The sequence below is a fragment of the Indicator indicator genome, chromosome 2, assembly GCF_027791375.1.
Source record: "Indicator indicator isolate 239-I01 chromosome 2, UM_Iind_1.1, whole genome shotgun sequence".
Classification (NCBI taxonomy): domain Eukaryota; kingdom Metazoa; phylum Chordata; class Aves; order Piciformes; family Indicatoridae; genus Indicator; species Indicator indicator.
Window position 1 is genome coordinate 53,022,879 of NC_072011.1, and position 27,766 is coordinate 53,050,644.

Here is a 27,766-nt window from a genome sequence, read left to right on the forward strand (position 1 = left end):
TGGGATTGTTCAGCCTGGAGAAGAGGAGGCTCTGGGAAGACCTAATAGCAGCCTTCCAGTACCTGAAGGGGGCCTACAAGAAGGATGGAGAGAGACTGTTTACAGAGGTCTGCAGTGACAGGACGAGGGCCAATGGCTTTAAGCTGGAGAAAAGCAGATTTAGATGTTAGGAACAAGATCTTTACTATGAGCGTGGTGGAACACTGGAACAGGTTGCACAGGGAGGAGGTCGAGGCCCCTTTCCCTGGAGGTATTCAAGGTGATGAGGCCTTGGGCAGCTTGGTCTAGTTGAGGATGTCCCTGCTGACTGCGGGGAGGTTGGACTAGATGACCTTCAGAGGTCCCTTCCGGCCCACACCAATCTACAATTCTATGATCATATATACTCCTTTAAGGTGTATACTATGGATGTGGATGTTCAGGCTGGAATTACAGATTTAAAAGCCCAGTTTATGGTTATTTATCCTTATTTTACTTTATTCCCTTCTCTGCTCTCTCAGAGTGTCAGTGACTACATACTTTTCTCTAGAAGTAGTTTAACATTGCTGGCCTGTCAACCATTAGCATCACAGCTGAAGAATGAGTAGTTCTGAATCTTCAGAAAGTTGATGAACTCAAGCATTTATTTTTAAAAACTGAAAACAAACACCACCATCACCTCTACTAAACTTTTTTCTATCACTTTCTATCCTATGATTCTAAAAGGTATGGAAAAGAGATGAGGTAAGTTATACTGAGGTACCAAGACTGCTGTGGCACCCAATTGAAGCTGTTCAACAGCCTGCAGCACCCCTACAAACTCATGACAAATGAAGTATACATTTGCAAAAATCTAAATGAGACCTTAGGCAGGCAGAATGTAATTACCTAATGAGAATTTAAGTAAGTCCTCAGGACACCTGGGAAGGAAGTTGTTGCTCCCTGTTAGTAGGGTGCCAAGCAGGAAATGTTTTTTGGATTATTTACTACGTAAAGTACCCTACAATGCCAGTAATTTTCAACTAGTAATAAGGCATGATGGAATAGAGCCATCATGCTCTATTATGCAATCTCCATTTTATAGAATGTATGACTGTAACTTCAGTTATTTGCTGTTTACTGGGTGAAATCACACCAACTTAGCTTTTAAAAACAAAAAATAATTTTCAAAAGAAAAGAGAAGGCAGTACCAAGTCTGTGCTCTCTGATATGGATGTTTTGCATAGGGGCTTGGATTAATAGCACACAATCCATTTCTGTATCTATCTGTAATATTAAATCTGAAGGGTATGTTAGACTACAACTCAAAAGAGAGTTGGTACACCATATATAAGAGGAAGATGGAGGTAAGTATTAGCTATGGGCTGTAGCACAAATTTGTTTTCACATGAAAACCAAAACATAATGCAAAGAAGCCAACAAGATCAGAGGTGATTTGCTTTGAAGGTTGTAAAATGGACATTTAATCTGTACATCTTTAGGGTTATTGATGTTCTTTTCAGTATTTGCAAGCCAAGTGTTGTCAGAAAAGCCGTAAGAAAGGTGAACTAAGAGCATAAATAAGGAATAGTCATAAACACTAATGATTTTTCCTAATACTACAAACAGCACCTCAACTTCTCTCTCTAAGGATACTGGAAAAGCTGGGGTTAAAGTTTAAGAGAATGGAAAGAGAATGGTATTTTTAAATGCTTTAGAAACAGGTCTTATGTTTGAAACTCAGAGGATGAAAAGTGGAAGGCTGTCCCAGAACTGGCATTCATTGTTTGACTAACTTTTCACCTTGCAAATATTTTTGGTACATACTAAATCATGATCCAGCCAAATGGTGATGTTTTATTCTTGGAGCCTGTGTTCCATTATTCCATTGGTCTTCAAACTTCATAGTTCTTTAAATTAGTTAAGGAGTGCTGCATCAACAAATACAGCTAGGCATTTGTCAGCACACTGCAGCTGCAAGGACTTCATTTGCAGAAATCGTTTAAACATCTGGATGCTTAGTATGGAGGCTTAATGTTTCTCCTGGCCCTTGGTGAGAATTCTACTTTGGTCAAGATTTTAAATTTTGAAGTCTACCAAGTGCAGGAACAGGGGGAAGCTGAAAAGTGTTTGGGAGAAGAAAATGAGACAGGATGTGAAAACCATCAAGGAAATAGATGGAAATTAATTCCTAACACCTTTGAAGTATGAGGTCAAAAAGATAAGTGGTACAGATAAAGCATGTTTGAGAAGTTGAGAGGCATCGTGTTGCGATTAAGTAGATTTTTCATACTTTTATTTTAATGTGATTGATTTACATAGATAAAATAGATGGCAGTTTGATTTTCTGGTATGTATAACCAATTCCCATCTTAATTAATCTACTATTAAAAGAGTGGATTTACTTCCTACATTCACTTCTGGAAGAGAAAGGAACTGCTCAATGCTGGCAGCAAATTCATATAACATTGAACACGGTACAATCCTGAGATCATCAGTATCACAGTATCACACAGGTTATCAGAGGTTGGAAGGAACCTCAAGAGATCATCGAGTCCAACCCCCCTGCCAGAGCAGGATCACTCAGGGTAGTTCACACAGGAATGCATCTGGACCTCTTCTGTTTTGGTTAATTTAAAAACAGCATCTCCCCACATATTCATTCACTCCCTTGAGAAGGTTAGAGGAGAGAACCAAGAGGATCATGCTCATCCTTATATTAAATCCCCTTTCCAAAAGGCAACATTGTACATGTCTGTGCACACCAAGAGTCTTTCAAGGGTTTCTCTACCCTGTCCCACTTCTGGCACCTCAGCCAAGCACTCCCTTTCAAACCTACCGGTTTTGAAAATCTCCAGAGAAGGAGACTCTACAACCCGCCTGGGGAGCCTGTTCCTCACTGTAAAGAAGTTTCTCCTCCTGTTGAGATGAAATCTTCTATGTTCAAGTTTGAACCCATTGTTCCTTGTCCTATCACTCTGTACCACCAAAAAGAGCCTGGCCCCCTCCTCCTGACACCCACCCCTCACATATTTATAGACATTGATCAGATGCCCTCTCAGTCTTCTCCAGACTAAACAGCCCCAGGGATCTCAAGTCTCTCTTCATAGGGGAGATGCTCAAGTCCCCTGATCATCCTTGTGGCTCTCCATTGGATTCTCTCCAGCAGGTCTCTGTCTCTCTTGAACTGGGGATCCCAAAACTGGACACAGTATTCCAGGTGTGGTCTCACCAAGGCAGAGTAAAGAGGTAGAAGAACTTCCCTACACCTGCTGGACACACCTTTCTTGATACATCCCAGGATCCCATTAGCTCTCTTGGCCACAAGAGCACATTGTTGTTCCATGGAGAACTTGCAGTCCACCATCACTTCAAGGTCTTTCTCTGTGGAGCTGCTTTCCAGCAGGGTAGCCTCTAACCTGTACTGGTGCCTGTTGTTATTTCTCCCCAGATGTAGGACCCTGCACTTGTCCTTATTAAACTTCATGAGGTTTGCCTGCATCCAGCTCTCCAGCCTGTCCAGGTCACGTTGGATGGCTGCACAGCCTGAGGGGGTGTCAGCCAACCCCCCCACCCCCCCCCCACCCCCAATTTTATATCATCAGTGAACTTGCTGAGGGTACTCTCAATCCCCTCATCAAGGTCATTGATAAATATATTGAACAAAAATGGACCTAGTACTGATCCCTGGGGAACACCACTGGCCACAGGCCTCCAAGGTGACTCTGTGCCACTGATGATGACACTCTGAACTCTGTCGTGGAGCCAGTTTTCAATCCACCTCACTGACCAGCCATCTATGCCACATTTCCTGAGTCTTTCTATGAGGATGTCATGGGAGACAGTATCAAAAGCTTAACTGAAGTCAAGGTATATGACATCTACTGCTCTTCCCTCATCTACCCACTTGGTCATAACTTCATAGAAGGCTATTGGATTAGTTAGACAAGATTTCCCCTTAGTAAATCCCTGTTCTCTACTCCTGATAACCTTCTTGCCTTCCATGTGGTTAGAGATGACTTCTAGGATGAGCTGCTCCATCATCTTTCAGGGATGGAGGTGAGGCTGAGTGGTCTGTAGTTACCTGGGTCTTCCTTCTTGCGTTTTTTGAAGACTGGAGTGACATTTGCTTTCTTCCAGTCATCAGGCACCTCTCCTACTCTCCATGACTTTTCAAAGATGATGGAGAGAGGTTCAGTAACAGTATCAGCCAGCTCTCTCAGCACTCATGGATGCATCCCATCAGGGCCCATGGATTTGTGTGTCTACAGTTAGTATAAGAGATCTCTAACCCTGTCCTGACTGACCAATGGAATGTCCACATCTCTCCAGTTCTGCTCCCTTGCTTCTAGGGACTGAGCTTCCTGAGGGCTGGTCTTAGGAGTGAAGGCTCAGCAAAGAAGGCATTCAGCAACTCTTCCATCTCTCTATCATCAGTTACTGTATCTCCCATCTCAAGTATGATGTGGTAAACCACAAAACAACATGAAGACAAATACCTTTTTGGCTTTATTTATTACATGGTTTTATTTATTACATCCTTCTTAATTTTTGACTTGTGGAGAAGAAAAAAATGCATGATTTAAAGTAGTCATGATGAGTTTTTAACAATTTTGTGTTTTGAGAAAATACTTGGTAGATCAAACATTATAGTAAATGCATAGAGTTGTCTGTGCATGATTTTTGAGTTATTCAGAGAGAGCACATCTTTCTACAGGGAGGTCAGAGTCAACTGCAAAAGGGATGATTTTATTCATGCAGTGTTTCCTGTAAAGATAAAATGCAGATTAACAGTGAGATGTATTATACTGTAGTCCAGAATTCCACATCAGTCTAGGAAAAGTTTGCTGGGTGTTTGTTTTTTCTACCTTATTGTTCACATCCCTAGGAGTTTTGGCCAGGATCTAAATTTTTTTTTTCACAACCATTCTGTCTGCAGCCTTTGACTAATAGAAGCCATAAAGTTTGGGCAGGTTCTGACTCTCACCAATAAGAACAATTCAGAATGTTTGAGCAAGAGTCAAGTGTGGCTTCTCTGAATAAGCACTGAGTAAAAATAGCTGTGACTTTGAGATCTGACCTTGCAAAGCATTGTTGCAATAGCACTCTTCTAAACCAAAATCAGTGGGATAAGTTGCAGAACATCAGCCTGTCTTCAGTGTTCAGCTGTTATTCCTAGTGTTTTAGAATATCTAAAATGCTTTAACTAAGGCCTAAGATAGAAGCAAGGTATTTTCTCCTGTATCTAGGGTGCATAGTAAATACTGAGCTAGATGGAATGCCTCTTTCTTCTTAAATTGAAAATAAAACTGCAGAACTTCATTCTCTTCTTGGATGAATAGTCGTCATGTAGCAGCTAGCTTTGCATGTGGCCAGGCAGCTTTTTAGTTTTAACTTTGGAGCCACATCTTTGATTCTGGCTTTTGAAATGAGTTTACAAACAAGCAACAATGACAAAAGTCTACCTTGAAAGTCTTATTCCAGCAGGCAAGAAACTGTGTTCTAGAAATGTGTTGCATTTGTAAGGGTGTGTACGAGTTTGAGGTCAGAGGGCTGGTAGCACTCCAGTGCAGGAAGGACGGAACAGGAGAGGTGCATGCATATGAATTTGCTTCATGTGTTCTGCCTGTTTTGAGTAAAAATTGAGGTATTTTAAAGATATTGTTTTGATGTTAAATGATTTAATACATTTACAGATCCATAAACATTGCTTTTTCTCTGAATGAAAAAATGTATCAGAAATATGTTAAAAATTAACTGTCATGAAGAACAAAATGTTGTTTTAATTATTACAGGATGTTTGGTTTTGGAATTAATAGACAAAATAATTGTGATTCCTGGAAATTGAATATATGGCAGTAAGGTCATGAAAAAATGCAAGGTTGATTTGCAGGTCAGGTTAAGGGCTGATAATGTTAGCTACAATGTCTTACTCTAGCTGATGCCATATTAGTTATTTAAATATTAACCTGACACATGTTAGATGAAGAATGCCTGTTGCTGTTTGCATGTAACAAAACTAGCCTTCACTTCTTTTTCACAGAATTACAGAATTGTCAGGGTTGGAAGGAACATCAAAAATCATCTAGTTCCAACCCCCCTGCCATGGGCAGGGACACTTTCCACTAGATCAGGTTGCCCAGAGCCACATCCACCCTGGCTTAAAAAAAATCCAGGATGGGGCTTCCACCACCTCCTTGGGCAACCTATTCCAGTGTCTCACCATGCTTATGGTGAAGAACTTCTTCCTAACATCTAATCTAAATCTACCCTCTTGTAGCTTGGATCCATTTCCCCTAGTCCTATCACTATCTGACACCCTAAAAAGTCCCTCACCAGCTTTCTTGTAGGCTCCCTTAAGACATTGGAAGGCCACAATAAGGGCTCTGAGGAGACCCCAACTCTCTTAACCTGTCTGCATAGGAGAGATGCTCCAAGACCCCTGATCATCCTCATGGTCCTTCTCTGGAAATGTTCCAGCATGGTTATATCTTTCTTTTTCTTTTTTAAAATTTGAATATGCATATAAAAAACTTTAAAGCCCAAAATACATCCTAATATCTCTTTCAATGTGGATTATTTTTTTTAACCTTGTCTTAGACTCATTACAACTTAAAACAGCTACTTATTTGAAAACTTGATGACAAAATCAAGTGATTCAAAATATATAAACTTCGTAAGGAAACTATTTTATTTACTTTGAGATTAAGATTATAATGTAATGCTTTTTACTTATATGTGATGGGAAGAAAAGCACAGAGAAGAGTAACATTTTTTCCACAAAATGAATCAGTAGTTTTAAGAGGTGTTGTACTGGAGCAATATATTGGATACAGATAAATCAGCTAGAAAGCAACCTAAGGAAGCTTATAACTTCACTTTTTCTGCTGACCTCATAAATATGTAAGTCTCCACAGATAAAATCAATGGAATTCTATATAGCAATCTATCTGTAATTGATTGACAACTAGAAGAAATCCTGCCAAGTCTATATGCTGAGCCAAAATATGTTGCTTATTCCTGGATTTAATAAGGATCAATCCTCCACCAAAGCTGAAAAAAAATATTTTTGATTCATATATTTGTACCAAAAATGTTATGCATAAATTATTTAGGAGAAATTTTTTTTTTTTACTTGTTCTCACCCTGAAAGATTTGGAATAGCATGTTCTGTATATCACATTATAAAATGAATTGTCTGTTAAAACCAGAAAAAATTCTTTCCTAACAGTCACTTAAATGATGGAGAGGTGGTTTCTGAGCTGTTCATTTGAAAAGTTATCGAGTTGCACAGCAATCACAGAATCTCCAGTTTTATTATCCTTTATGTAACTGAGAAATGCCTGCTGTTTTGTTGTTCTGTTTTCATTTCCATCATGTTCCAAACCAGCAATGCGTCACTGTCTAAAAATGCATTGGCAGGTAATAGAGAAAGGCAAGTAAAAGGTCAAATCTCTTGCAAACTGATAAAACCACATAACTTAAATTTAGATGGAAACCACATTATATGATCAGAGAGAAACAATGTATGGATTGTAGTATAATTTATAAAATAAAGAACATTACAATTAAGGAAGCCCAGGAGTGAAGCATTAACAAATAAGTCAGCATTCCCATTGATTTGCCTTTAGATGTGTGCTGTGTTCTTGTTTGGTTGAGGCAAGGACATTTGTTTGGATTTTCTCTGCTGCATTAAATACCTCTTCTATTTTTTACCATTCTTCATAGAAACATGTGTACAAAGCAAAAACTCCTCAGTGGGAGACACACCTACATAATGACTTTATCTTGCTAATATTGCCGTTATTCCCTCAAATAGATCTTTCAGTTTTCCCACCTACCATTTGATTTGTATTTGCTCACAAAACAACTTAGTACATTGTGTGCACTTAACCTACACACAAGAAAGACAGTAGAAGGCTAAAGAACGCACTGACACCATGCTCCATTTTCTCAGACTTGTAGCTTTCCATTTAAAGAACTCTTAAGAAGCTGCTGCTGTCTTGTTTTGCCTCCACTCCTTGGTTGACAAGGATAGATTCAGAGATGTTACCACCATACTAGAAATGGCAGGAGAAATGCAGAGGCCACACCAGAGGTTGTGCAGGTGATCTGTGTCACACGGAAGACAGAAGCTCTGATCATATCCCCATCAAAAAACACAGCAGAGCCTTGAACATCTTGTTACACATTCAAATAAGAGATGGTATCTGACTGTTGTGCTGCCCAAACTGCTTCTGTCCAACTCTCCTGTAGAAAGGGAAGCAGATCAGCAGGGTCCATCTGTAATGTGCACATGTTTCTGTCTGAGCCTCATGCACGTAGTCTGATCTCTCACACAAACAAACATTTGCTTCTAAAGAAGTCCAGACAGGCAGAAATCAGATACTGGAGCTGAATGCAACATTTTGAAAATCACAATGAACTTGTATTATACACCATTTTAAAAAGTGGGTATTTTTTTAAAGGTCATACTTTCAGTATAACCCATGCATTGCAAAGAACCAAATGAAATACTGAAATGATAGCCACTACCAATTCATGTAGGAAAAGGTTTCTAAAGTTTTAGTGATGCCTTTTTTAAGACTGCTGGGGTGCTTCAGATGAGACATTAACTATTTTCAAATGTTATTGCAATTATTTTAAAGAATTTTGAAAACCATTGATCAAGAAGAGTACAAAAAACACAGTTGCAGAAATAATCTGGTCTGTAACCTAAATAGGGAGATGTACAGTGCCTGTTGCCAAGGTATATGCAGAAATAACATGATGAAAAAATCACAAACATCAGCATGCTTTTGCTTTAATTTGGAAAACCCACATAAAGAATAAACTGTAGGAGACTGAAAGTAAAATCCTAGTAATCTATGAGTCATTAGTGTTTGGATTTGATGACCTCTGGAATGCAATTGAATTGAAAGAAAAAGGCAGAGAAGGGTCTTACTAAACACCTGTAGCTCAGCTCCACCATCAGTAAACATGGAGGGGCAAGAGACTCAGGAGGTGCTGCACACTACAGCTTCTCTTATTTTTTACATGTGCTACTTGGAGTTTACTCCATTTTGAGTCTGTGGCAATTATCATCTAATGTGACAGCAATGGCTTTATGAATATAAGGAAAAAAACTATTTTAGCACAGGTAAAATCCTCAGAGAGAAGCCGCCAGACATTTTTGACCTTGCAAAACAAATTTTGGCCATTTATATGCTTAACTCCATTAATCTTATCCTCATACAAATTGTAAGGAGCTTATATTTGAGAATCTACTTCAAGTTTCTATTTGACTGAGGTAAGTGTCTGGCAGAAGGGGACACCATCATGAAGAGTTCATCCAGACTACGGTTTCATGGCCAAAAGAAGGCATACAGATGAGGAATTAAATTCTGTGTAGAAGTTTTCTATAGGGTATAGATGCTATTGCTTCCATAGAGAACTGAGCACTTGTGCAAGGAAGAGAACATCTTCACAATGCAAACATGCTTAACATAAATGCAAACACATGGAGCAGGTTGGCTTAAAAAATCAAATTGAAAACTGATAGCTATAAAATTTCTCTCATCGGAGGTGTAATGACAGGAAAGAAAAATGTAACTAAATCCTGGAAACATGTATCAACAGGCCTTTTAACAGTATTTAGGATTTCTAGTAAACAATAACAAACACCGCAGAAATCTTGGTTTTTAGCTGTGGATGGAGAACAGCTTCTTCACAAAAACTCAGCTACAATTAAAGCTATGGGAAGACAGGACCGTAATGGGACAGCGATGGCAGAACTGTGCATGCCTCCAGCCACATGACTTGAGAATGTGATGTAAGGCAGCCTATATGACAGATCTCTAGATAGAAAAATCATCAGTTCTGAAGCAGAGGTGCGCAGATTGGTAGTCTGTTCTCTAGCTATGGGTATTCATTTGCATCTCTACAGAGTTAGCACATGGTTATAGGGATGTACAACTCATGAAAGACTAATGCTTCATCCAGGTTGGAGGCAGACAGCGCTAGACAACATGAACGCACATCTGATAAAGCAGGGACAAAGCTGTGTTTCTATTCTTTGCCAGCATGAATTAGAGGTGATGAGAAGCCTTTTTGAGGTAAAATGTCTTCAGTGACAGAAGCTAACATTTCAAGTTAAAAACCTTTGCCACAGGAAAGCACCAGTCTGACTGAAATTTCCCATGGAAACCTGCATTTCAGCTCCACTAAGCACACAATAATGCAACTACTTGATACTGCCAGGCTTGTTAAGGTGCTGGATTAAGCAGGTTAATATTGTCTCTTGACTCTTCAATATTTTCCAGGCAAGGGTCCTAAGATCTTAACCAACAGTTTAGTTGCTTTTGTGGGATATGTGAAGAACTTGTATTTAATTCTTCTTCTTTTTTTTTTTTCTTTTTTAAGTCAGGGTTTGGAAGTGGGGTGGTGGGCAACAAAAAAGAAAAAATTTTTTAAAGGTTTCCATTCTCACAATATGTGGAAGAAGGCATTCACATATGTGGGAAGATCCAGCTTCTCTCTACCTGTGCAGTCAGTGTACATGCTGCCATCTTAGCTTAGCTTCAGCAATTGCCTGGCTTCTTAGATCCTCCTCAGCCGTAAATAAGTCCTATCACCCTCTGACACTCTTTAAATGAAACAAGAAAAGTTTTTTATTTACCCAGAATAAGAAAAATAACTCTTAACAGCAGAGAAAATAGAGATGGAAAAATCCTGAAAAGCTTTAAATAACTGAAAAACCCACAGTGAGCCCATGCCCACTATTCTGATTAAATTTCCCAGATATTTTTTTCCCTGTGACTGTCCCCAAAACAGATTGTCTTCCTATTCACTATGACATTTTTTTCTGTTTCACATGGACAAGCACAGCAATTTCCAAACATGTATTATAAACAGAAGTATATTGTAAGGGAAAGTAACCTTGCTAACCTATGCAAATACCAGAGAAGAGTGTGAGGATTATATTAGAAAGGGTGAAAAAAGGTTAGTGCTATGAAGAAATAGAAAAAAAAAAAAACAAAACAGGAAAAGATGTTTCAACTGCTTTTAAAACCTCTCTTTAAATTATTTATTTGGCACTTTGACCACTCACAATTTAAATTTTTTCATTCATTGTAATATTTCATTCCAGTTTTTAATTATATTAGTAACTTGAGGCTACTTCTTGACTCAGCAACAGCTTCATCTTCTATTAATAAATGGCACATATCCTTGGCTTTGACACTTGCTGTGAGTGTTTTGGCTTTGGTAGAACACACAGTCCAGGACACTGTTATTGCCTCTTAAACCTCAGATCTTCTCAAGTTATCAGTACAGTGTTTCACCCTGATGATGATAACTTAGCACAAAAATGTTCGATTTTCACTATGGTTCTTAGTGCTACTGTTGCTAAAAATACAGATCAGAGAACAAGTTCTTTTAAAAACCCTTATTGTACAAGACATTCTTCCAGATGGTTTTTCATCTCCATAGTCTGGAGACAGTCAGATAGAAGGGACAGCCTGGCACCTGAGAGCTGTGGGTTAGAAGTGTAATACATCTCATTGTGCATGACTGAAAGACCTTGGGATGAAGGTCTCAGGGTTTTTGAGCTGCAAACCAAGTGACCTCCCATGCTGGGGTTACAGCACTCATGTGACAGTGGGCTGCATTGGTTTGGAGGCTGCTGAGGGACATGAGCCAGTTGACGTGATTTTGTCTGGTACGCAGAGGCCATCCAACCCAAATCCACAAGGGAACACTAAAAGATCTGGGACATGCTGAGCTATCCACTCTCCCCACAGCTCTCCAAAGTCTATGTGGCTCTGTGAATAAAAGAGAATGTGGCTTCTGGGGTCAGGAAGATTGACCATCTCTCCACTGAGCCTCTGAGACCAATCTGTTTTTGCAGGCAGCATGTCAGATAAATATTTTTTATAAACTGACCATCCTCTGTTTTAAAATGTTAGGTTTTTGTTCTCATCCTCCCTATTAAGAGTTTGTTCCAGAAGTGGGATCTTCTCATGCTTTTTGTGATTTCCAGCCAAAATTTATTCACAGAATGGTTTTGGGTTTGTGCCAACATGGTCCATTAGCTCAAAAATGCCTTTTTGATTGATCTACACACAGCAGAATAAGTGAGCTGAGCTTCTCCTGTTTGCTCTGACACAATCCATCTAGCTGCCTTTTCTGCTTCTCTTTGGGTTAAATTCTGTGGATCACTGATGACTAGAACTATGTGCATTTTGCCACTGATGTTTCACCAGGGCTTGATGGTTGGCATGCAGCACTGATAGCTGGAGAAACCTCATCTCCTATTGCGTTGTTGATACTAGCAACGATAATCAGTCTAGACAAGATGGTGGATTTATGAGGACTTGTAATAAATGTAGTTAAAACAGACTAGAAGGGTCCAGCTTATTATGCAACACTCTCTTGTGTTCACACAGTGATACAGGATCAGGACACAACAGGATTAGGATCCAAACCACACTGATCCACATGAGTAGTGCTGTTTGTAGGTGGGTCTGAAAGAATCAGTGTCCTAAATGTGTGATATTTGGTGGCTTTCTGCTCAGAGGCTGGCCACTTTGGGTTCCTTCCAGAAAGTGTTGACTCTCCCCATTCACTTGTAGTAGACTTGTTACAGCTCCTAAGAATCTCCTTCCTATGGACACAAAGCATATTTTAGGTTCAGATTGAAGCAAGAGTTTAAGGATAATTGGGCCCCAAATAGTCTTAGTTAGAAGTGTAACATTCCTTGTGCAACACATTGCTTTGAACCAGGACGGATCAATATCAAGAGGAAGAAGAAAAACATCAGCTTTTCTCCGTTGCAAGCTCCAGTGTTACAAATAACTGACAAATATTTGTAGTCTACCCATTACATCTAGAAAGATTCATCCTGGGCAATTACATTAGTTACCACCAAGAACACTCCATGATATCTGAAGAAGAGACAGAGAAAGAAACATGCATCCAGTGTCAGAAAAGTCAAAGCAAATGTGAGGGATGAAGGATCTGGAACAGCAGCTAATATCTAATAGCTATTGCATCCATGGTTCTCATGAAATGAATCAGGCAGAGGAATTAAAGGAGAATTTTTTCTCTTCAAAAAGAAAAGTTTCTAAAGAGGAAGGTGTGTAAAAGCTAGCTCTAAGCTCCCTGCCATGGCATGCCATGGCAGGGTTGCCTTTCAACAAGAAGAGCAATCTGGCTTGTGCTAAGGGAAAAATATAGAGTCATATTCTGAAAGAATGAAATTCTGAGAGGATATCCAAAATAGAAAATTATTTAATATTTGTAAAAGAAAAAAACACACTTCCTCCCCCCCCCCCCCCCCCCCCCCCCCGTTTATGGAATACTAATTTTGAGACCAGATTGTAGCAGAGACCAAAACTGAAACAGCATATGAGATTCTAACTTAAGTGTAGAAGCAGCTGTGTTAGTCTGCCAGGCTGCAGAACTCTCTCAGATGAGAATAGAAATTTTAGAAAGAAAAGAGGTGATGGCACAGTAAATGGGGCTGACAAACAGATCTTACTAAAAAAAAAAATGGATGGCAAAGTAAAAAGACCCCAAGCTTCAACAGTAAAATTCTCATGTGTGGTGAATTTACAAGAAGTAATGTGAAAATTTACATGTGAAGGAAAAAAAAGGGGAGCTAAACAATGACTGGCTTTTGATAGAGATGCTATTTTGTCAAGAAACAAAGCTGTGTGAGAAGCTGTACCTCAAAGAAAATTAAGTATAAGTGTTCTGCACAATGAAGAAGATAATTCTGTGGAAATTGCTCCAATAGAGAGCTATCTCAGAAGGCTGAAATGCCCCCTTGAAGAAGAATTGAATTGGATATTGATATCCGGGTCAATATGCAATCTTAAGTAAGTTTGAATACAAATAAAAAAGCCCAAATTGTGCAGTGATAAACTCACTTCTGTAATAGCTGTAAACAAGATATAATTGCAAAGCAGTCTCTTGAAAACAAAATTTTACTGATTACTGATGGAGACAGAAGCTGGAAATGCATGTGGCACTTCATCTCACAGGGAGAAGGCCAGATGCACTTGGAAAAAGAAAAACAGATTAAAAGAAGCAACAAACAAATAAATTAAGACATAGACAGCAAAGAAAGAATCATAAAGCAAATTTCACCAAGAAAAAAGGAAATTGAAATAGTCATTGCAGTTTTAAGAGAACACAAAGAAAAATGTAGAACAAAGATCAGAAGTTGAACATATGCACATGCTTAAAGAAACTTTCTATCCATGATTGGATATTCTGGAGATTTTAGAAACAAATGTCCATTGCAAAGGAGAAAAATGTCCCAGTTCTCAGTGCATATTTACAACTAAGTACACAGAAAACTAAACTGCAACCTGTTAAAAATTTCTTGTCCACAGGGAACTCCCTATGTAATATTTTTTGCTCCCTATGTGACTAATTTTTAGATTCCATTATTAAAAATGCACTTTTCCACCTCGAAGAATTAATGAAAGAAAGAGTGCTTAACAATGTTTAACATATATACACCATTGTAATGTGGTTAATACACACATCTCCCCCAGAAAGACTTAGCAGTCTAGAGAGAAAATTTATGGTACAGACTTAAGGACTCTCAGTAAGTGGCATGGCTTGCATTCTAAATTAAAGGGTGACTGTGTCTTGGCTTGATTTATATGTTGATTTTGAACATGATGGGTAAGGTGGTTTCTACCATAGTTCCACTTCATCCAAAACCAAGCTTTATATGCCTTTCCCCACCCATCCCCCCACCTCCCTGGGTACACTTGTTTTTTAGTGTTTGCCTTTTGTGCTTTACTGCAGTTAGCATTATCTGAGCTCTGTGTTCTACATGGAAACTTCTTAAGCATGTAGGGTCCTTCTGTGTCATGGCTTGTGAGAGTCCTTCCCATTTCTCTGGGCTCATAAGAATATACAGGCTGTATGCCACTGTTGTACTGGGGCTCGACCCAGGCATGCAGTGATCCCTTGTCCCCATATTTCTCACATCCAGTTGCCATGCCAAGGAAAGCTCAAACCCAGATCCTGAACATGAGCCATGGCATGTTGTAGCCGGGCGTTGGTCTGAAAGTTTGTGGAGCAGGACCCTGAGGCATGCCAGGTCAATTGAAAGCCTCTAAGTTTTCAGGCTTCCTTTGAAGTTGATGGGAATTTGCCTGAGTAAGGTATGCATAAAAATGGCCTGTTGGGACATGGGTGTCAGTATTAAATGCTTTATTGCTGAAATCGTAAGCAGCTAAATATTTGAGGATTAAGAATACTCCGCCCAATGGTTTTCTGGTTAGAGTCTTCCTGTAGAGGTAGATGTGAGCCCCTATCTCCTCTCCTGTCTCCTGGGTGGATGCTTCAGCTACTGAGTTGCACTTAGTGGTGCCTTCTAGCTCTTTGTTCTCTCCCTTTCCTTCTTCTCTTCCCATTTTGTCCCTGTCAAGTACTTTAAAAAGTCCACCCAGACAACATCTGGAATCTCTTCCTTTAAGAGACTTGGATACCAGAGCTTGACAAGGATTATTTTCTGTGGTGTTGCCCGGTGGCTGGTTGATAGCAGTTCCTGGAGGACTGTTGTGGATGATTACCTTTCCCCGTGTACAGGACTCAGGCTCCAACTTTAGACTGCAGCTGCTGTTTAACTAAAACTAGGTGTACCAGTGCAGAGCACAGTGACTCTTGAATCACTGTGTTGAGATCACGACCAAATTTTAGCTGTCTTTGTTTACAGTATTGTCATCTAAGTCAGTGAGATCACATCAAGACACAGTAACTGACAAGACGTGAATCTAGACTAGAAGAAAGACTGGGTCAGCTACCCTTGCACCCTGTTATTGCAGGCAACTAGATCATGCAGTTCCTTTCACAAACTGGTGACTCTCCAGCCTCTAGCTCAACCTTATACATTCTGCAGCATTAAATGAATATGAGTTACATGAATATGAGGAACATAAAGTTACAGACTTTACCACTGAAGTGTCTTCCATGTCAGTATGTCTCTAGTAAGGATCCTTAAGGAACACTTACAGCAAGACGAGGTGTTCCATGTTGCAGGTCAGAAAGTCACACACTGCAGTACCAGTGGCCTGTTCAGTTAAGTGATGGATCTATCTTTGTTACATTAGAGGAGTGTATAAACAAGATCAGTAGATTTCTGCTATTTATTTCAGTACTACAAAAGGCTTATGACATACTCATTAAAAAAGAATAGTAAAAACTAGAGCATAGCTAGTGTATAAATGCAGTTTTTGTTGATCATACAGATGCAGACTTCTACCTAAAATTCCCCATATAGCTTTCTGTTAAATATTCTGCACAGCAGCTATTGCGTGTATGTTCTTTCCTAAGCAGTCATTTTGAATGGTTAGTAGTTTAGCAGTTATTGACAGGTTGCTTTCTTGTCTTAAAAACAGAGGAATGTGTGAATCCTTGTACACAGTGGGTATTCAAGTACTAATGGAAGTGATTGATGATGAAAAGCTTTCTTTCTACTCTCCTGTCATCAACAACCTATTGGAATCAAGAGAACATGGATAGAAATTAATGTTCCTTGAGTTATGCTAAACAGTCGACGAATGGGAGATTTCTTTCATCTTATTCAGTTGAAATTGATGATTTGCTCTGTTTGAACTGAGTTAGCAGGAATTTTCTGCATGCTGAAGCATCCTTGATGGTTTGTCTTCTTGAATGCCAAAGGAATAAACTTGGCAAAGAATCTGAAGGGACATGGTGTCAGTGTAGTGTTTGACAACTAAGATGACTATCAGTGATCAATACCTGTAGAAGTGACCAGATGTAATTTGTTTCTGTCCTTGGATTTTTCATTGAAACTGTCATTGGTTAAAATGCATAAGTAGTCCTTGGAGTGGGAACTCACATCATCCTCTGTCAAGTGAATACATAATCACTAAGCTAGGAATGTTTTCTCTCTTCCTCCTCCTGTCCTTTTCCCACTTCACAAGTCCTGAATTTTACAGGAAGAACTGGGATTACGTAAGAGTTCTTTAATGCCTGCTGGGTTACAGGATTGTCATAAATCTAAAGAGGTCCCTTGAATGTCATGCCATCTCCTTATTACCCTGATGCTTGCTGAGAAGGTTTTGAAAGTGGGCCACTCAATCTCCTACCTGGAGTCCGTTTTATCCAGCAAACAGATTGAATATTATCAGCTGAAGGAGACACTCAGAGTGGTTGGGACTGTAACAATAGACTGACATATACAGAAGGATTTGCCACATACAGTGGAGAAGGCTGCTCAGAGTTTGTCAGCCATCCTGAAATCCATCTTTTCTCTAGCTAGCTTTCAGTAAAAAAATAAATTATTACAATAAAATGTTAAGATTATGAAAATAAATCAGTGGCTATTTCTGGAGAGAGGTATGAGAAATGAAATAATCAAATGTGTTGTAGCTACATCTCATTCTAGTTAGGTTTAAATCATCTTGAAGCCTAACTTTCCCATGTAGCTAGCAGAAATTTAAGTCAAAACTCTTTCCCATACAACAGACAAAATAACTGACACAGACCTCTGGTGCTAGGATCCAGTCTCTTGCATCCTGCCTGCCATGGGTTAGCCTTTGATCTCTAAAGACGGTTTTGGAGTGCCTTTCTGACAGCATAGGGTCAGCAGATAACTGACTCTGAAGAAACCCTTTATGCAATAGGAAGACAAAACATAATGACAAGCTCAGAATGTGCTCTGGGGTAAACAGGTCCTTTATTTGTTTTCAGTAAAACTCTTTCTAATGATGGCAATGGAGGTTAAACATGCACCCATGTAAGTATAAGTCCTGGTTTTGCTGGGCGGAATCAAAAGCCAGCCATGGGCTGCAGGCCATTAGCAGTTTTGAGTCTGCCAGGGCAGCTGACTTCAGTTGGCTCACAGGTGTATCCCAGACCATAAGCATCACACTCAGTATAAATGAGGAAGTATGCTGAGGAGAGAGGACCCTCTTGCTTTGGCTCCCACTTTAACCTCCTTTCTGTTCTGGAGGACTGCCTTCTTGGATGTTGGGACTGTTGTGTTTTTGTTGGGTTGATTGTAACTGGATTTATATTGTACTGAGATTGGTATTATTTTGGTTATTTGATTCCCCTTCTCTGCTGTAGAGTGGTCATTGGGTGATAGAGTAACAGCTATAGTTTAGTCCTAAATATAGGCTAAATGTATGCAGTATATTCCAAGTGTAAACATAACTTTGCACAAATATGTGAGGACTACAAATACAGCTCAGTAATATTTCCTGGGGACCTGACCCAATTGCAGAACAGTACACTTAAGTTCAATAATATACTGGAATAGGTGATCTCAAAGTTTGGCTTCCTGGAACTGGGGTAGTCCCAGTGATTAGTTCCCTTGACAAAGGTGAAAGATGTGGGTTTAAATTCCTGTATGCAGAATAAACAGTTCTTTTTTCCCCCCTATCCTGAGAGAGTCTTTGGTCATTGCAGTATTGCATAAAATCTGGTGGAGGCATTTCTTTTATTTATGCTTTAAAAGGGTAACCATCCCTACATTTTACACAAAGTTTCTTCTGCTAGCTGTCTAGAAAAGCCTACCAAATAAACTCCCCCAAGGACATAAGTAAGGAAGGCTTATTTTCCAGATCAGTTGGGCATAAGAATGCCATTAGTGCTGAGTAGCATGGTGGGAAGTGTTTTTGTGTCCAGAAGCAGAAACCTTGTGAAAGAAAACCAGCGGTACAGAGAAATTAAAAGGAGTAGGTTTGGCTTTGCATTACAATTTTGCACATAGGCACCTCTGTCTAAGTCAGATGCCATGTCTGTCCCTTGCACAGTGATATAGAAAAACCCCAAAAATATAAGGTAACTCCAAAACTGGAGGTAAACACATAACTGTTATACAAGTACTGTATTTGAGCCAGTTTACAATGCAGAGAGGTCAGAGTTACTAGTCTGTGTTGCTGTTAAGACCATGCCTGCCCCACCTTCAGGAGCTGGCAATATTTATTTGTTATGCTGTGCAATCTTGTGCATGCAGCAGCTTGCTCTGAATTCCCACATGGCTCCTTGCATGGAGTTCTGCTGTGATGTGCGGCTATATCCACAATCCTTCATATCTGGATTACACTTATTTCTGCAGATTTGCTAGCACTATTCAGGAACTACTCCCTGTGAGTTACAGATGCTTTCCCTACAAGTCTATTTTACTAGTTACAATATTGAGATTGTAGCTGACTTGCCCCTAAATATTTTAGGTAGTTTTTATGAGTAAGAAAAATCATCAGATCTTCCCTCTAAAATAAAGAAATTGCCAAGGAGTCCTCAAGAATCCAGTAAAAATGTTCAGCCTGAGGCTTCCTTACTCATTGCTTTTGTTGTGTTTCTTCCATTGAGATATTCTTGTTGGATAAAGCCTTAAGTAAAATTTTCAAGTAGTAATCCTCTTAGTATATGAAGTTGTTATGAAAGAGAACATGAAAAGCTAGGAAAGCAGTAATTTCAGGAATTGGTTTCTTTATGGCTTTCCTATTAACTTTCTTTGGCAATCTCATGCTTCTTAAACCGGTTTATTTCCATTTTTAACAAAACCAAACCAAAGCAAACAAAACCCAGGAAGTTTACATGAATTATTATGGGGGTAACTTATATCTGTTGTTAATAAAAATTAGAAAAATAGTTTTTATTGAGGACTACCTTTTGTACTAATGCTATGAATTTTTTACAGTCTTACTTTGCCTTTTTATGTGATAGGGAAAGTGATTATAAAAATATTAAGATGCTGAGGAATTTAGAAATAGAACAGCCTCCATGTCCAGGCTGCTAAAATGTCATGGAAATTTCATAATACTAATTTTAGCTGTTTTACTTGAAGGAGTTGTATAAAGAAACTTTCTCACCAGTCTACAGTCCAAAATGTGTCTAGTTCCATTTGGTGCCTGGGATATTTACATCTGGGGTACATTTATATAGAGACAAAAACGTGGGCCAAATTCCCCCTATATTTGGTACCTACATTCTCCTTGAACCTGGAGGCCAGCTTTTAATTTTCTCTCTAAAAACTGAAAAGAAACCAGGAAAGTATACAAAATACTAGATCAGTTTCTTTGCATGCTTAACATCAGTGGCATGACACAACCGACATGACACAAACCTTATTTCGAGCAAAACTGTAAAGACAGATTAGCAGATACTTCAAAGCTGAAAAGATCAGTATGAACCTGTAGCCTGTTCTCCTGCCAACACAGTTCATAGCTGCCAGCCCAAGATTAAACCTCCAAACCCAGAATTTCCAAGTCTACACTTTACAGAAAATAGAGGTAGGAGTGTTTAAGGATGAGAGTGCTCAGCAATGGCAATGCCTAATGTATTTTATGTATGCATTGTTGTGTCATAAGTCTGTGTCACTATTTCCAGAATTCCCTAAAATGTGGATGTAGTATGTCACAAATATAAATATAAAATCCTCAGCTCCTCAAGGCATAGTTTAAAAGTAAGCACATGCTTATCTACTCAAGAAAAACTGCCTCTTTCTTATCAAGCCTGATGTGTGCAGTTTTTTATGTACATTTTTTTTCTTTCAAAATACTCCATGTTTTTTTATCAGCCTACAAAGACAATACAGAGATTAGGTTTCCAACTCCCAAGTCATCCAGTACCACCATGAAAATCTGAGGAGAGCTGCATGATTAGTACTAATAGAATTGCACAGCCAGCTATACAATTTAGATATTCTCATTGCCAGTCTCCTATGTTGAGGAGACTGCAACTAGGAAAAATGAAAAGCATATTACAAACCAGTAGTTTTGTAGAATGTTTTCATCGTTGCAGATAAACATTTTGTAATCATCCCAAAGGACCACTATCTTCCCTTCAAGGAGATCAGTAACTCAAAGTAGTAGTTTTTCCTGTGCATAAATAATCCGTAATAAAGGTGACATATGACAATCCGCATTTATCATTGATGAAAAAGGCATTGAAAAGTTAGTTATAATTGTTGGTTCTGAAGCTGTCCAAGCATAACATGTTTGTGAAAGCAAATATGTAAAAAAACAGTGGCAGAACATGTGAGAAAGAAATCCCATTAGGTCTGGTAACACAACACAGGCAGGGAGGAAACCCACTGGGAGATTTACAAGCCAGTAAAGAAAAATACACATTCACAATATTAATTACAACAGCAAATACCTTATGGGTTCCAAAACAACTTCCCACTTGCTGCACGTGGATAAATAGATAAGAGTTACTAGCGATGGAAAGAATTAGAACCTAATTGAAGCTGACAGCTAAGCTGTATGAAATAGATGGGCACATGTAAACATTCTTTCTGGTAACTGATGAGGTGAGAAACAGTAGCATTTCTGCTGAGAAACAATAGCATTTCTGCTGAACAAATGATTTATCACACTGTATGACAGACTCATGGTAGACGTAATAGCTTGCTAGTGAGGCAAAATTCATTAATACGTATTCTAGTTGCACCTCATACACTTAACTCATTTACAAATGCAAATTAAAAGTGATCATGCATTTTCAAATGGGACTGCTTTAAGACTTCACCATTTCCAGAGTCAGATGAGGGCTGAGTATCACTCGGTTGCAAGTGTCTCCTGCCTACTGCTCTTTGCTCTCCTAGCACTGGTGGTGGACTGGAAGAGTGCACTCTCAGCATGGGCACTGGGGGTAGCCCTGCATCATTGTTGCCTGTGAAGCATATCTCGTTTGCTCAAAAGAAAAGCAAGTTGTATGCCATTAGTTTTTCCTTCAGTATAAATTTACATAGCAGGATATGACTAATGGTTTAATGGCAGAATACAGTAACATGGCATGGCCTTAATGTCATAATTATCCACAAAGAACTGACAGAGATCTTTTAATGTCTCCAAAGAAATCAAGAAGAAAGTAATTCATAAATCCTGCTGAATAAGTAAAATGAGCCTTAATATTAACTTACTAAAGTCCAGTGGTATTTCTGCTGAGCTCTGTTGCAGTAAAACCTAGCAGTAGCAAAGGTTTAGCCTTGACTTTAGCCAGGTATGTGATCTGGCCTATTCTGAAGAGAATGGAGGCTTCCTGCTCTCAAGTCATGAGGAAGCAGAGTTTCATTTAGCAGGAAAGGAGCCTTGTCCACAGCAAGGTCTGAAGCCTATAGCAATACCTTGTTTGACCAAAGACATGGGGCTCTTGCAGTGAATTAAGAAAGTGTCCATGTGAATAGTCTGCTCAAGTCAATGAGGGAAGTGCCCTTACTGGAAGCATCACAATGACAGCCCCTTGGGAATGTAGAAATCCTTGGCAATTAAATAAGGGTGAAGAAGGCTGGAACCTATAGTGCCTCCTGTTACACAGCTGACCAAAGAAGAGCATTTATTGTACCCAGAGGTGGAGGTTTAGCAGGAGCCACTTGCTCTTGGCACAAAGGAAGTGTCCTTCATAGTATTCCAGGGAGGGGATGGATCCTGCGATTAGTAAGAGGAAAAGAAAGCATTAAGAATAGATAAGGGTACTTTTTATGTGCACTTTTAAAATTGGTCTTTCTAGGGTGATGTTCTTCTGGAATGACTTTTCCTTACAAGTGTGCTTCTGTCCTATCAAAGTTATATAATCTACAGACATTATTTGTGTGAATATGAGACTGTTGTTTATCATGCAGCTTTGACTTCCTCTTCATGCTGCATTGCCTGTCTGTCTTGGCTGAGCCTACTTTTAACATTTCAAAGAGTTGAGCAGCTTCCAGCAGCCACCGTCTGTGAGTAATGTGGCCATCCCAAACTCATGCCAACTCATTTTTAGACAGCATTTGACAGTCCTGTACTTTGTGAGTCTTTCTCATGTTAGCATGAAATACACGAACCAGCATATATTCTTACAAACATTTATTTATTTATTTATTTATTTATTTATTTAGATAGTTAGTTATTTATTTTTAGTTCAGATAAATCCCTTTGGCTCAGCAGCAAGCCTCTTTGGTTCCAAGGTCGGACCTCTTGCTGATTGGACCCTCTTATGCTGTGCTGCTACTGAACTGTGGTGTGCTGACAATTCCCCCTAATATCAAATTTGCCAGACCAATTCAGTGGGAAGCAAATGAAGCTGTATTTACAAGCAAAACTACAACCTACAATGAAGTGCAATGACTATGTACAAAATATACAGTACTTGCTAATATTTACAGGTATTTAGAAGTGACAAACTTCACAAGAACTCCCCTGGCCAAAACCCAGGGGAGCTACTACAGCTTCTCCCCTCAGCTTGCTCCTCTCCCTATTCCCCTGTACATAAAAACAGACAAGAGAAAGAGCAGAGAAGTTGTTGTTTACACCAGTCACAACAAAAGCAATGCAGTCAAGGTCAATAAAGCCAGGAGAAGCATCAGCCAGAGACAAAGAAGCAAAAAGAGAGAGAGAGGTTGTTTTGTACAACTAGTTTAAGTCTGTTATCTCTCCAATGGATTGTATAGAATTTATCATTATTTTCCTTTTTACACTCAACAGTGATTTATTTACATTCTGCCACTTTTTGTTCAAGATCTGTGGAAAAATTTTTAAAGGCATAACCTAAAACTACCACACCAACAAGACCTGGGCAGGCTGGAGAGCTGAGTGAAGGCAAACCTCATGAAGATCAATAAGGACAAGTGCAGGGTCCTACATCTGTGAAGTAATAACAGCAGGCACCAGTATAGGTTAGGGGTTGCCCTGCTGGAGAGCAGCTCCACAAAGAAAGTCCTTGGAGTCCTAGTGGACAACATGTTCTCCATGGGACAGCAATGTGCTCTTGTGGCCAGAAGGGCCAATGGTATCCTGGGGTGCATCAAGAAAAGTGTGTCCAGCAGGTCTAAGAATGTTATTCTCCCCCTCTACTCTGTGCTGATGAGACCACACCTGGAATATTGTGTCCAGTTTTAGGCTCCCCAATTCAAGAGAGACGTGAATTTGCTAGAGAGAGTCCAATGAAGAGCCACGAGGATGATTAGGGGACTTAAGCATCTTCCCTGTGAAGCGAGACCGAGACCTGGGGCTTTTAAGTCTTGACAAGAGAAGACTGAGAGGAGATCTGATCAATGTCTATAAATATTTGAGTAGTGGGTGTCAAGAGGATGGGGCCAATCTTTTCAGTGGTGCACAGTCATAAGACAAGGAACAACAGATACAAAGTTGAATATAGGTTTCACCTCAACATGAGGAGAAAATTCTTTACAGTGAGGGTGGTGGAGCACCGCAACAGGTTGCCCAGAAAGGCTGCGGAATCTCCTTCTCTGGAGACTTTCAAAACCTGCCTGGATGCATTCCTGTGCAGACTACCATAGGTGATCCTACTTTTAGCAGGGAGGGGTGGACTCTGGAGGTCCCTTCCATCCTCTAACATTCTGTGACTCTGTGTTGTAGCGCTTTTTATTACTTAATCTTGTTAGTATTGGTTGGTGGCACATTTTGTCAGTGATACACTGCATTTGGATGTATTTGCTCAGGATGTGTCAAACTGGTCAAGTATCAATTCCAAATTTAAGGGCAAGATGGTCACAATATTTAAAAAATATATGGTGTATACTGTGATTGAAATATTAGAGGGCTCCATAGAATAAATGCTGGTGCTATGTAAGACCTTGGGAAAGTAGGAGCAAGACAAACAGTTTGTCTTGTAAAAAAAAATTAGTGGTTTTCTTGCTGGATTTGAAGATGCCTCTCACTAAAAGTATGTGCCAGATACCACTCCTACGTGGAGTGTTTATATTTCTGGTAGAAGCTCAAATTCACTTTAAGTAAGTGGTATGCTACAGCTGAGGACCGCATCTGAGATCACAAGAGGTACCATCAGCCAACTGAAAGAAGACATTGGAGATATTTACTAGGTAATTAATGGCAATAATTACTTTCACAGAGACAGCCCTTCAGCTATCAAAGTTAAGGCATCAATGCAGTCATTCCTGGAGTGGATGTTAAAATTATTTCTGCCTGTTGGGTGGAAGGTTTAAATTTAAGGCCTCGTCCATACTCTCGTGAAGCTATTGGGAGGCATCCCACTGATTTCAAATTTTAGGCAATAATTCTGACCCTTTTTCAGCTTTTATTAATAATTCCCCCACTCAAGGCAAAACAAAATCTTATTCCAAATATTTAGATTGCTAAAGAAGGGAATGTAGTACTATTTTTTCACAATATTTTAGAGACACAGGTCAGCTTGGAGGAAAATTTGTGCCTGTTTTCCCATTGGATGTTGGAAAAAATCTTGTGAAATGATTATTTTCCATGAGATAGGTACAGACAGTGTTTACATAGGCTAATGGTTAAGAAATTTTTTGGGGAGAAAGGGAGAAAGCTGATGATTTTGTGTGCGTGTGTGTGTAAAAAACATCCGGGTGAGAAGATCTTTACTCTTCAAGACTCCCTTGAGAAAGGGAGTATCAGTAGACAGGAGGAGGTATTTCGCTTTTTTCTGTTGTTTGAGTACTGGGAGTACGTTGATGAAGTCAACTGTGACTGTAAGGGTCTGCTTGCAAAAGGGTTTCTTGGACTGGGCCCAACGTCTCTTGTTACTCAACAACTGCTCTGCTGGCTCATGGTGATGGGAAGTGACGAGGTGCAGCTCAAGCTGAAATGGCAGATGCAGCTTCCTGCCCCTGTTGCATCTCTGAGATGTGTGACCACACTAGAGAAGACTGGCATGACTGATGCTGCTGAAATTTGAGTCCTAAGGAACTCAATATTACACTCATTTGTATTATGTCACATTGACAGGGGAAGCATTAAAGTAAGTGATTTCTAAAGTGTTTGCTGATGGTGCCACTGATTTGAGCAGGATTATAGTCCATTAAACACCCCATGTACGACTGACTTTGGTCATTTCACTAATACAGACTCTGGCTTCAAATGCTTGTGACCTATTCCTTTTAGTTATGGTGACTAATCTTTTAATGTGTTTGCAGAGACTTTTGAGAGAGTGGTTGTGGGAGCAGTTTTTTGATTCTCTTAGTAAATCCTTTTTTGCCTTTCAGGCCAGTGTAGGTGTTCATCAGCTCAGTGTGAACAATCGACCATTGCAGGTGACAGATGAACGGGAAATTGGGGAGTTAGCCCGTGGAGAGGATAACAAGAACAATTTCAGGCTTTTTAGTGGCTGAAACCCACAGCTGAAGCAGCATTTCTGATGTACCTATCAGAGTAAAATGGAAGGAGGCAGTTCCCTGGCAGGGAGTGGTATAGGAGAGCAGCTGCCATTCCTGACTCCTAGATCCCACCTCATTAACTCCTTGCAGCAAAACGCCGGGCTCTAAAGAACACGGGTTAAAAATCAGACCAAGCTGGGGAAGGACGGAGCCGCTCCGCAGCTTCGTCCCTCTGCCCGGAGAGGTCTCCCCGCGTGTTCCCCCGGCTCTTACAGCTGCGGTGACATTTCGCCTAGTTCAAAAGTTCACAGGGAGGCTCTAGCGAGGCGGTCACGTTTGGGGTTGGAGCGAAGATCGCCGGCAGGTCCTGCCTTGCCGCCAGAGGTGGCCGGTGTCTTCTGTTCCCTCCTGCTTGTCCCCTCGCTCGTTTCCAGGCGAGACGTTGGTCTCCACAGGTACCACGCTGTCCCCTTCACCCCTTCCATTTCCATCCTGCGCCCCTGCAGCATCTGCCAGCCAGGCTGCTGGCGCAGAGGGGAGCGCACACCCCGGGGGGCCGAGAGCGGCGGAGGGGCGGGGGGGGAGTCCTCGTCGCGGCTGCCCGCCGCCCCACAAAAGACATCGCTGGGCTCGGGCCGCTCCGCGGACACGGACGGACACACACGCAAGGAGACACGCTCCCTCTCTCGCGCACGGACACGCACAGCACCCCCACACACACTCACACGCCGTGATGTGCGATGCGCGATGCGCGACGTGAGGCACCTCGCACGCCCCGGGGCCGGGGGGAGCCGGCGGGATCTGCGCTGCCAGCCCGCCCGCCCCTGCCGCTCCCTCTCCTCCAGACCCATCCATCAGTCTCTTCCTCTCGATCTGCTCCTTCCTTTCTTTTCTTTTTTCTTTCTTTTTTTAATTTCCTTTTTTATAAATTTTTAAAATTTTGAATTTCTTCTAACTGTATCTACACAAGCCCTGATAAAATGCCTGCCCGTGGAGCGAGGAGAGGGCACCGGGTCGGTAAATAAGAAGTGAGTACGAGCACAATGGCGTGTCTCCCCGCTCCCAGCCCTGCGGATGCTGCATGCGCCCCTGCTTCCCCCGCCTTCAGGCGCCCAGGGACCCCGAGATAGTCGCGGCGGCGGCCCGGACCCCCTTTGTACCTTGCCTGGCTGCTTTCCCTTTTTTCCTGGCCTCGCTCCGCTCCTCAGCCCCGCCGCCGGTCGCCTCGCCCCCGCGCTGCTCCCCGACGCGGAGCATCCCTGCTGGCAGCGGCTGGGCACTCGTCCACTGCTGCCCGCCGGACCAGGGCTGCGCCCCTCGGGGGCGGTGGGCATAACCCAGTGCTTTGGAACGGCCATGGCCAAAGGGCGGCGGTACCCGGTGCCCGCTCCTTTGTTCGCCGCCGGCGGCCGCGGCGGGTCGGCGCTACCCCTGGCGGGCGGGCGGGCGTGCGGGGGGCTCGGCGAACCTGGCTGGGAGAGCCGAGGCCCTCGGCATCGCCCTTGGGGGCTCGGAGGGTCGTGGGGGTGCGATGGGAGAGGTGAAAGCGTCGGGGAGGAGGCTCCCCTCACCAAGGTGTGGGGCGCGGGAGGGGGCCGTGCCTTTCCTCAGGTGCCCGTGGGGTGGGGGCCGGGGGCCGGGCAGTGGGAGGCATGGACGGCGGTGTGACTGTGATGCGCGGAGCCCGGCCCATGAGGTGTGCGGGGTGCCCCGGGTTCCCATTCGGCCCGGGACAAGGACTGACTCCCTCCTGGC

The 27,766-nt window shown here is 41.2% G+C and overlaps 1 protein-coding gene across 1 annotated transcript in view; it reads left to right on the forward strand.

Moving 5' to 3' along the window:
* Window positions 1–27,766, forward strand: part of KCNK2 (potassium two pore domain channel subfamily K member 2) — a 138,432-nt gene that overhangs the window by 31,818 nt on the left and 78,848 nt on the right. The window contains 1 exon segment of the mRNA XM_054397185.1: window positions 22,238–22,277. Coding sequence (XP_054253160.1) covers window positions 22,238–22,277 — 40 coding nt within the window.